The 10,976-nt window shown below is 36.8% G+C and overlaps 1 protein-coding gene across 1 annotated transcript in view; it reads left to right on the top strand.

The window, feature by feature from the left end:
* The first annotated feature begins 1,530 nt into the window (after positions 1 to 1,530).
* LOC140364276 (protein 4.1-like) overlaps positions 1,531 to 10,976 on the top strand; it is a 112,362-nt gene continuing 102,916 nt past the window's right edge. Inside the window, exons 1-5 of the mRNA XM_072450368.1 lie at positions 1,531 to 1,619; positions 1,855 to 2,016; positions 5,008 to 5,112; positions 5,510 to 5,552; positions 6,280 to 6,355. Of these exons, the coding sequence (XP_072306469.1) occupies positions 1,554 to 1,619; positions 1,855 to 2,016; positions 5,008 to 5,112; positions 5,510 to 5,552; positions 6,280 to 6,355 (452 nt within the window). The 5' untranslated portion in view covers positions 1,531 to 1,553. The remainder of the gene's footprint in view (positions 1,620 to 1,854; positions 2,017 to 5,007; positions 5,113 to 5,509; positions 5,553 to 6,279; positions 6,356 to 10,976) is intronic.

Genomic DNA, 10,976 nt, shown 5'->3' with positions numbered 1-10,976 from the left:
CTGGTTTAGTTCTGGTTTAGTCCTGGTTTAGTCCTGGTTTAGACCTGGTTTAGTTCTGGTTTAGACCTGGTTTGGTCCTGGTTTAGTCCTGGTTTAGTCCTGGTTTAGTCCTGGTTTAGACCTGGTTTAGTTCTGGTTTAGTCCTGGTTTGGACCTGGTTTAGTTCTGGTTTAGTCCTGGTTTAGTTCTGGTTTAGTCCTGGTTTAGACCTGGTTTGGTCCTGGTTTAGTCCTGGTTTAGACCTGGTTTAGACCTGGTTTGGTCCTGGTTTAGTCCTGGTTTAGTCCTGGTTTAGTCCTGGTTTAGACCTGGTTTAGTTCTGGTTTAGTCCTGGTTTAGTCCTGGTTTAGACCTGGTTTAGTTCTGGTTTAGACCTGGTTTAGACCTGGTTTGGTCCTGGTTTAGTCCTGGTTTAGTCCTGGTTTAGTCCTGGTTTAGACCTGGTTTAGTTCTGGTTTAGTCCTGGTTTGGACCTGGTTTAGTTCTGGTTTAGACCTGGTTTAGACCTGGTTTGGTCCTGGTTTAGTCCTGGTTTAGTCCTGGTTTAGTCCTGGTTTAGACCTGGTTTAGTTCTGGTTTAGTCCTGGTTTGGACCTGGTTTAGTTCTGGTTTAGTCCTGGTTTAGTTCTGGTTTAGTCCTGGTTCAGACCTGGTTTAGAATCGCTGATGGGACAGTTCCTCTGCGTGGCTCCTGCGCCGTGACGTCACTGCATGAGGCGTAGTGACGTCACGGCTGCAGCAGCAGAGCACAGAGGACGGAGGAGCACGCGCGCACTGCAGGTACGGGGCGCACGCGCAGAGCGTCTGGACTCTTCTTTTAGACTCAAACACTTTCTCATGTTTCTCATGTTTGTGATGTTTCCGCCGCGGCGCCGCGCGGCACTGACGCGGACTGACGCGGGACAGGGAGGGTCTGGGGGCGCGCACACAAACCGGCATTCACACGCACGCGCACGCGCACCCCACCGTCTGTAAGCCGCATGACGTAAGTGACGTAAGTGACGTAAGTGACGCACCGCGGCGTCAGAGTTTGAGCAGAGCTTTGGGATGATCCCCGATGTACTTCTGATGTGGTCCTGGTCCTGGTGCTGGTCCAGGACCAGGTCCAGGTCCAGGTCCTGGTCCTGGTCCTGGTCCTGGTCCTGGTTTCTGGCCGGACGCAGATGTAGAGCTCGCACAAGGACAGATGTATGACCCGAGCCGGGGTGAAGGGTGAGGGTTAGGGTCAGGGTCAGGGTTAGGGTCAGAGTTAGGGTCAGAGTCAGGGTTAGGGTTAGGGTTAGGGTTAGGGTCAGGGTTATGGTTAGGGTTAGGGATAGGGATAGGGTTAGGGTTAGGGTTAGGGTTAGGGTTAGGGTCAGGGTCAGGGTTATGGTTAGGGTTAGGGTCAGGGTTCAGCAGAGGTCAGGGTCAGGGTCCAGCACAGGTCAGGGTCAGGGTTCAGCAGAGGTCAGGGTTTGACACTTCTGGATCGATCGTAATCGTGAATCTTATGATTGACTCAGATGAAATATTAATATGAATTCTGTTTCTCCTTCCACAGCCTCATCACCATGGCAACAGATACAGAGGAGGCGGAGTCTTTGGTTGACGCTGCCGCCCACTCCACACCTTTGAAGGTAACTCCGCCCACTGCTCCTACAGGTCCAGACCCAGATCCTGGCTCATGTTTAGTTTATGCATTATCAGATTGAATGCGATGAGTTATGAATGTGAGAACCAGCCATTGGTGGAGGCTCTCAGCTCCGCCCACTGACCCCGCCCCGGTTCACTAAGAGCAGGTCATTCTGTGGCAGGTTGGACCAATAAGACAATGGCTCTGTGTTCTCGTCTCTGATTGGACATCTATTGCAGGGTGAGGCGTGCCCTGGCAGCTCATTGGCCGATGACTCGTCCAGTCAGCAATCGTCTCTGAGTCACCTGACCCGCTCTCCTCCAATCCGAGCGCTCAGCTTCAGGACCATGCAGTGCAGAGTCACGCTATTGGACGGATCAGTCTTCAACTGCGTCATCGAGGTCAGCGTCTCCTCCAGAGTGATGGAGCTTCTGTTGTCATGGCAACTGTGGTGGCCATCTTTAAACACATTATATGTGTTTAAAGTCACATATAATGGTATATTTGTGTCCTAATGAGAGTATATTTGTGTCCTAATAAGAGTATATTTGTGTCCTAATAAGAGTATAGTTGTGTCCTAATAAGAGTATATTTGTGTCCTAATAAGAGTATATTTGTGTCCTAATAAGAGTATAGTCGTGTCCTAATAAGAGTATATTTGTGTCCTAATAAGAGTATAGTCGTGTCCTAATAAGAGTATAGTTGTGTCCTAATAAGAGTATATTTGTGTCCTAATAAGAGTATATTTGTGTCCTAATAAGAGTATATTTGTGTCCTAATAAGAGTATATTTGTGTCCTAATAAGAGTATACTTGTAGTTGTGTCCTAATAAGAGTATATTTGTGTCCTAATAAGAGTATATTTGTGTCCTAATAAGAGTATATTTGTGTCCTAATAAGAGTATATTTGTGTCCTAATAAGAGTATAGTTGTGTCCTAATAAGAGTATAGTTGTAGTTGTGTCCTAATAAGAGTATATTTGTGTCCTAATAAGAGTATAGTTGTAGTTGTGTCCTAATAAGAGTATATTTGTGTCCTAATAAGAGTATAGTTGTGTCGTAATAAGAGTATATTTGTGTCCTAATAAGAGTATAGTTGTGTCCTAATAAGAGTATAGTTGTGTCCTAATAAGAGTATAGTTGTGTCCTAATAAGAGTATATTTGTGTCCTAATAAGAGTATAGTTGTGTCCTAATAAGAGTATATTTGTGTCCTAATAAGAGAATATTTGTGTCCTAATAAGAGTATATAGAGTATACTTGTGTCCTAATAAGACTATATTTGTGTCCTAATAAGAGTATATTTGTGTCCTAATAAGAGTATAGTTGTGTCCTAATAAGAGTATAGTTGTGTCCTAATAAGAGTATATTTGTGTCCTAATAAGAGTATAGTTGTGTCCTAATAAGAGTATAGTTGTGTCCTAATAAGAGTATATTTGTGTCCTAATAAGAGTATACTTGTGTCCTAATAAGAGTATAGTTGTGTCCTAATAAGAGAATATTTGTGTCCTAATAAGAATATATAGAGTATACTTGTGTCCTAATAAGACTATATGTGTGTCCTAATAAGAGTATATTTGTGTCCTAATAAGAGTATAGTTGTGTCCTAATAAGAGTATAGTTGTGTCCTAATAAGAGTATATTTGTGTCCTAATAAGAGTATATTTGTGTCCTAATAAGAGTATATTTGTGTCCTAATAAGAGTATATTTGTGTCCTAATAAGAGTATATTTGTGTCCTAATAAGAGTATACTTGTAGTTGTGTCCTAATAAGAGTATATTTGTGTCCTAATAAGAGTATAGTTGTGTCGTAATAAGAGTATATTTGTGTCCTAATAAGAGTATAGTTGTGTCCTAATAAGAGTATAGTTGTGTCCTAATAAGAGTATATTTGTGTCCCAATAAGAATATAGTTGTGTCCTAATAAGAGTATAGTTGTGTCCTAATAAGAGAATATTTGTGTCCTAATAAGAGTATATAGAGTATACTTGTGTCCTAATAAGACTATATTTGTGTCCTAATAAGAGTATAGTTGTGTCCTAATAAGAGTATAGTTGTATCCTAATAAGAGAATATTTGTGTCCTAATAAGAGTATATAGAGTATACTTGTGTCCTAATAAGACTATATTTGTGTCCTAATAAGAGTATATAGAGTATACTTGTGTCCTAATAAGAGTATAGTTGTGTCCTAATAAGAGTATAGTTGTGTCCTAATAAGAGTATGTTTGTGTCCTAATAAGAGTATAGTTGTGTCCTAATAAGAGTATAGTTGTGTCCTAATAAGAGTATATTTGTGTCCTAATAAGAGTATATAGAGTATACTTGTGTCCTAATAAGACTATATTTGTGTCCTAATAAGAGTATATAGAGTATACTTGTGTCCTAATAAGACTATATGTGTGTCCTAATAAGAGTATATTTGTGTCCTAATAAGAGTATAGTTGTGTCCTAATAAGAGTATAGTTGTGTCCTAATAAGAGTATATTTGTGTCCTAATAAGAGTATATTTGTGTCCTAATAAGAGTATAGTTGTGTCCTAATAAGAGTATAGTTGTGTCCTAATAAGAGTATAGTTGTGTCCTAATAAGAGTATATTTGTGTCCTAATAAAAGTATAGTTGTGTCCTAATAAGAGTATAGTTGTGTCCTAATAAGAGTATAGTTGTGTCCTAATAAGAGTATAGTTGTGTCCTAATAAGAGTATATTTGTATCCTAATAAAAGTATAGTTGTGTCCTAATAAGAGTATAGTTGTGTCCTAATAAGAGTATAGTTGTGTCCTAATAAGAGTATAGTTGTGTCCTAATAAGAGTATAGTTGTGTCCTAATAAGAGTATAGTTGTGTCCTAATAAGAGAATATTTGTGTCCTAATAAGAGTATATTTGTGTCCTAATAAGAGTATAGTTGTGTCCTAATAAGAGAATATTTGTGTCCTAATAAGAGTATATTTGTGTCCTAATAAGAGTATAGTTGTGTCCTAATAAGAGTATAGTTGTGTCCTAATAAGAGTATAGTTGTGTCCTAATAAGAGTATAGTTGTGTCCTAATAAGAGTATAGTTGTGTCCTAATAAGAGTATATTTGTGTCCTAATAAGAGTATAGTTGTGTCCTAATAAGAGTATAGTTGTGTCCTAATAAGAGTATAGTTGTGTCCTAATAAGAGTATAGTTGTGTCCTAATAAGAGTATAGTTGTGTCCTAATAAGAGGATGATTATGACTTTTAAACATGTTTGTTCAGATTTGTTTACAATAGTTTGGTAGAACATGAACATCAGATAAAGTGCAAATAAGTATTTATTACAGAATGTTGATTCAAAAGTCCTGTTGTTTACTCTCGGTTGCCGTGGCGACCGTCTCTGGTCGTAACTATAACTCAGAGTTTTGTCTTTCACAGAAACGTTCTCGAGCTTTGCACTTGTTTGATAAAGTTTGTGAATACATTAATCTTCTGGAGCGAGATTATTTTGGACTGAACTTCAGAGACCAAGAGAACAACAAGGTGCGTCCCTGTCTTACACCTGTCTTACACCTGTCTGCACCTGTCTTACACCTGTTTGCACCTGTCTGCACCTGTCTTACACCTGTCTGCACCTGTCTTACACCTGTCTTACACCTGTTTGCACCTGTCTGCACCTGTCTTACACCTGTCTTACACCTGTCACACTTGTGCAGAGCTGCATCTGTGTCAAATGTGAGGTCTATGATTGACGATTGTTCACATTTTGATTTAATAATGTCACTGTCTTTGTTATAAAAGGTCTGTATGTTTTAGAGTCTGTTTTGTCCGGATTAACATTAAATTTAGACAAAAAAAGTCATCGCAGCTGTAGCAGAAACACAAAATGAATAAATGTTGCCAGAATTTTGTCTAAACGACAAACTTTGTGTCTGAGCAGAACTGGCTCGATCCGGCCAAAGAGATGAAGAAACAAGTGCGAGGTAAGACCTGGTTTAGTCCTGGTTTAGACCTGGTTTAGTCCTGGTTTAGACCTGGTTTAGTCCTGGTTTAGTCCTGCTTTAGACCTGGTTTAGTCCTGGTTTAGTCCTGGTTTAGTCCTGGTTTAGACCTGGTTTAGACCTGGTTTAGTCCTGGTTTAGTCCTGCTTTAGACCTGATTTAGACCTGGTTTAGTCCTGGTTTAGTCCTGGTTTAGTCCTGGTTTAGTCCTGCTTTAGTCCTGCTTTAGTCCTGCTTTAGACCTGGTTTAGTCCTGCTTTAGTCCTGGTTTAGACCTGGTTTAGTCCTGGTTTAGTCCTGCTTTAGACCTGCTTTAGACCTGGTTTAGTCCTGGTTTAGTCCTGGTTTAGTCCTGGTTTAGTCCTGGTTTAGTCCTGGTTTAGTCCTGGTTTGGACCTGGTTTAGTCCTGGTTTAGTCCTGGTTTAGTCCTAGTTTGGACCTGGTTTGGACCTGGTTTAGTCCCGGTTTAGTCCTGGTTTAGTCCTGGTTTAGACCTGGTTTAGACCTGGTTTAGACCTGGTTTAGTCCTGGTTTAGTCCTGCTTTAGACCTGGTTTAGACCTGGTTTAGTCCTGGTTTAGTCCTGGTTTAGTCCTGGTTTAGTCCTGCTTTAGTCCTGCTTTAGTCCTGCTTTAGACCTGGTTTAGTCCTGCTTTAGTCCTTCTTTAGTCCTGCTTTAGTCCTGCTTTAGACCTGCTTTGGTTTCCAGGAGTCCCGTGGAACTTCTGCTTCAGTGTAAAGTTTTATCCTCCGGAGCCGGCTCAGCTCTCTGAAGATCTGACCAGGTAAAAGTGTCTAATATATCTGTAAATATATCATATAAATATAAGTACAAATATTGTGTTAAAGTGTCTAATATATCTGTAAATATATCATATAAATATAAGTACAAATATTGTGTTAAAGTGTCTAATATATCTGTAAATATATCATGTAAATATAAGTACAAATATTGTGTTAAAGTGTCTAATATATCTGTAAATATATCATATAAATATAAGTACAAATATTGTGTTAAAGTGTCTAATATATCTGTAAATATATCATGTAAATATAAGTACAAATATTGTGTTAAAGTGTCTAATATATCTGTAAATATATCATATAAATATAAGTACAAATATTGTGTTAAAGTGTCTAATATATCTGTAAATATATCATATAAATATAAGTACAAATATTGTGTTAAAGTGTCTAATATATCTGTAAATATATCATATAAATATAAGTACAAATATTGTGTTAAAGTGTCTAATATATCTGTAAATATATCATATAAATATAAGTACAAATATTGTGTTAAAGTGTCTAATATATCTGTAAATATATCATATAAATATAAGTACAAATATTGTGTTAAAGTGTCTAATATATCTGTAAATATATCATATAAATATAAGTACAAATATTGTGTTAAAGTGTCCAATATATCTGTAAATATATCATATAAATATAAGTACAAATATTGTGTTAAAGTGTCTAATATATCTGTAAATATATCATATAAATATAAGTACAAATATTGTGTTAAAGCGTCTAATATATCTGTAAATATATCATATAAATATAAGTACAAATATTGTGTTAAAGTGTCTAATATATCTGTAAATATATCATATAAATATAAGTACAAATATTGTGTTAAAGTGTCTAATATATCTGTAAATATATCATATAAATATAAGTACAAATATTGTGTTAAAGTGTCCAATATATCTGTAAATATATCATATAAGTACAAATATTGTGTTAAAGTGTCTAATATATCTGTAAATATATCATATAAATATAAGTACAAATATTGTGTTAAAGCGTCTAATATATCTGTAAATATATCATATAAATATAAGTACAAATATTGTGTTAAAGTGTCTAATATATCTGTAAATATATCATATAAATATAAGTACAAATATTGTGTTAAAGCGTCTAATATATCTGTAAATATATCATATAAATATAAGTACAAATATTGTGTTAAAGTGTCCAATATATCTGTAAATATATCATATAAATATAAGTACAAATATTGTGTTAAAGTGTCTAATATATCTGTAAATATATCATATAAATATAAGTACAAATATTGTGTTAAAGTGTCTAATATATCTGTAAATATATCATATAAATATAAGTACAAATATTGTGTTAAAGTGTCTAATATATCTGTAAATATATCATATAAATATAAGTACAAATATTGTGTTAAAGCGTCTAATATATCTGTAAATATATCATATAAATATAAGTACAAATATTGTGTTAAAGTGTCTAATATATCTGTAAATATATCATGTAAATATAAGTACAAATATTGTGTTAAAGTGTCTAATATATCTGTAAATATATCATATAAATATAAGTACAAATATTGTGTTAAAGTGTCTAATATATCTGTAAATATATCATATAAATATAAGTACAAATATTGTGTTAAAGTGTCTAATATATCTGTAAATATATCATATAAATATAAGTACAAATATTGTGTTAAAGTGTCTAATATATCTGTAAATATATCATATAAATATAAGTACAAATATTGTGTTAAAGTGTCTAATATATCTGTAAATATATCATATAAATATAAGTACAAATATTGTGTTAAAGCGTCTAATATATCTGTAAATATATCATATAAATATAAGTACAAATATTGTGTTAAAGTGTCTAATATATCTGTAAATATATCATATAAATATAAGTACAAATATTGTGTTAAAGTGTCTAATATATCTGTAAATATATCATGTAAATATAAGTACAAATATTGTGTTAAAGTGTCTAATATATCTGTAAATATATCATATAAATATAAGTACAAATATTGTGTTAAAGTGTCTAATATATCTGTAAATATATCATATAAATATAAGTACAAATATTGTGTTAAAGTGTCTAATATATCTGTAAATATATCATATAAATATAAGTACAAATATTGTGTTAAAGTGTCTAATATATCTGTAAATATATCATATAAATATAAGTACAAATATTGTGTTAAAGTGTCAGCAGTAAAATCCACTGTAAAAAGAACTAAACGTTTCAACTTCATCCAAGAGTCATTGTCCTCTTGTCCTCTTGTCCTCTGAGCTGGTGGACACCTCCTTTTGTCCTCTGAGTTCAGGACCACAGAAGACAGAGTTCAGGACCACAGAAGACAGAGTTCAGGACCACAGAAGACAGAGTTCAGGACCACAGAAGACAGAGTTCAGGACCACAGAAGACACTGGAGTTCAGGACCACAGAAGACAGAGTTCAGGACCACAGAAGACAGAGTTCAGGACCACAGAAGACAGAGTTCGGGACCACAGAAGACACTGGAGTTCAGGACCACAGAAGACAGAGTTCAGGACCACAGAAGACAGAGTTCAGGACCACAGAAGACAGAGTTCAGGACCACAGAAGACAGAGTTCAGGACCACAGAAGACAGAGTTCGGGACCACAGAAGACACTGGAGTTCAGGACCACAGAAGACAGAGTTCAGGACCACAGAAGACAGAGTTCAGGACCACAGAAGACAGAGTTCAGGACCACAGAAGACACTGGAGTTCAGGACCACAGAAGACAGAGTTCGGGACCACAGAAGACACTGGAGTTCAGGACCACAGAAGACAGAGTTCAGGACCACAGAAGACACTGGAGTTCAGGACCGCAGAAGACAGAGTTCGGGACCACAGAAGACACTGGAGTTCAGGACCGCAGAAGACACTGGAGTTCAGGACCACAGAAGACACTGGAGTTCAGGACCACAGAAGACAGAGTTCAGGACCACAGAAGACAGAGTTCAGGACCACAGAAGACAGAGTTCAGGACCACAGAAGACAGAGTTCAGGACCACAGAAGACACTGGAGCTTCTTTAAAAAGGAGGATTAAGGTTCAACTTGTTTTTAGTCTATGATGTAATCTTGACCCTGGAGAGGTCGAGGTCCAGGACATTCTGATGTCCTCAGGTCCTCAGGGCGTGTGAGCCAGGGACAAAGACAAAAGGGAGACTAAAAGTCCATTAAAGGACAGACTGTAGGGTTAGGGTTAGGGTTAGAGGGTTTGTTTGTATGTTTGTCCATTCTGAGATGCACAATGCACGGGCCTCCACTGACGGTCACGTCCCCCTCGCCTCTAGTTTCCCCCGTGTGACAATTAAGTTATATATATATATATATATATATATATATATTTATTTATATATATTAACTATAAAAATGATATACGATACATGAGCCTTATGGGGGTCGTCCTGGGGGAGGAGCCTATAGTGAGCCTGACCCATGGGCAGAACATGCTCCACACGTGTTCATGGTGATGTTTACATGTGTTTCCATAGATACCAGCTGTGTCATGGTGATGTTTACATGTGTTTCCATAGATACCTGCTGTGTCATGGTGATGTTTACATGTGTTTCCATAGATACCAGCTGTGTCATGGTGATGTTTACATGTGTTTCCATAGATACATGGTGATGTTTACATGTGTTTCCATAGATACATGGTGATGTTTACATGTGTTTCCATAGATACCTGCTGTGTCATGGTGATGTTTACATGTGTTTCCATAGATACATGGTGATGTTTACATGTGTTTCCATAGATACCTGCTGTGTCATGGTGATGTTTACATGTGTTTCCATAGATACCTGCTGTGTCATGGTGATGTTTACATGTGTTTCCATAGATACCAGCTGTGTCATGGTGATGTTTACATGTGTTTCCATAGATACCTGCTGTGTCATGGTGATGTTTACATGTGTTTCCATAGATACCTGCTGTGTCATGGTGATGTTTACATGTGTTTCCATAGATACCAGCTGTGTCATGGTGATGTTTACATGTGTTTCCATAGATACCAGCTGTGTCATGGTGATGTTTACATGTGTTTCCATAGATACCAGCTGTGTCATGGTGATGTTTACATGTGTTTCCATAGATACCAGCTGTGTCATGGTGATGTTTACATGTGTTTCCATAGATACCAGCTGTGTCATGGTGATGTTTACATGTGTTTCCATAGATACCAGCTGTGTCATGGTGATGTTTACATGTGTTTCCATAGATACCTGCTGTGTCATGGTGATGTTTACATGTGTTTCCATAGATACCAGCTGTGTCATGGTGATGTTTACATGTGTTTCCATAGATACCTGCTGTGTCATGGTGATGTTTACATGTGTTTCCATAGATACCTGCTGTGTCATGGTGATGTTTACATGTGTTTCCATAGATACCTGCTGTGTCATGGTGATGTTTACATGTGTTTCCATAGATACCAGCTGTGTCATGGTGATGTTTACATGTGTTTCCATAGATACCAGCTGTGTCATGGTGATGTTTACATGTGTTTCCATAGATACCTGCTGTGTCATGGTGATGTTTACATGTGTTTCCATAGATACCAGCTGTGTCA

Source organism: Eucyclogobius newberryi, unplaced genomic scaffold (genome assembly GCF_026437365.1).
Source record: "Eucyclogobius newberryi isolate DKJ021-1_F unplaced genomic scaffold, fEucNew1.0.hap1 SCAF_18, whole genome shotgun sequence".
NCBI classification, from domain to species: domain Eukaryota; kingdom Metazoa; phylum Chordata; class Actinopteri; order Gobiiformes; family Gobiidae; genus Eucyclogobius; species Eucyclogobius newberryi.
Note: the sequence above shows the minus strand (reverse complement) of the source record. Positions and strands in the feature narration are given on the sequence as shown.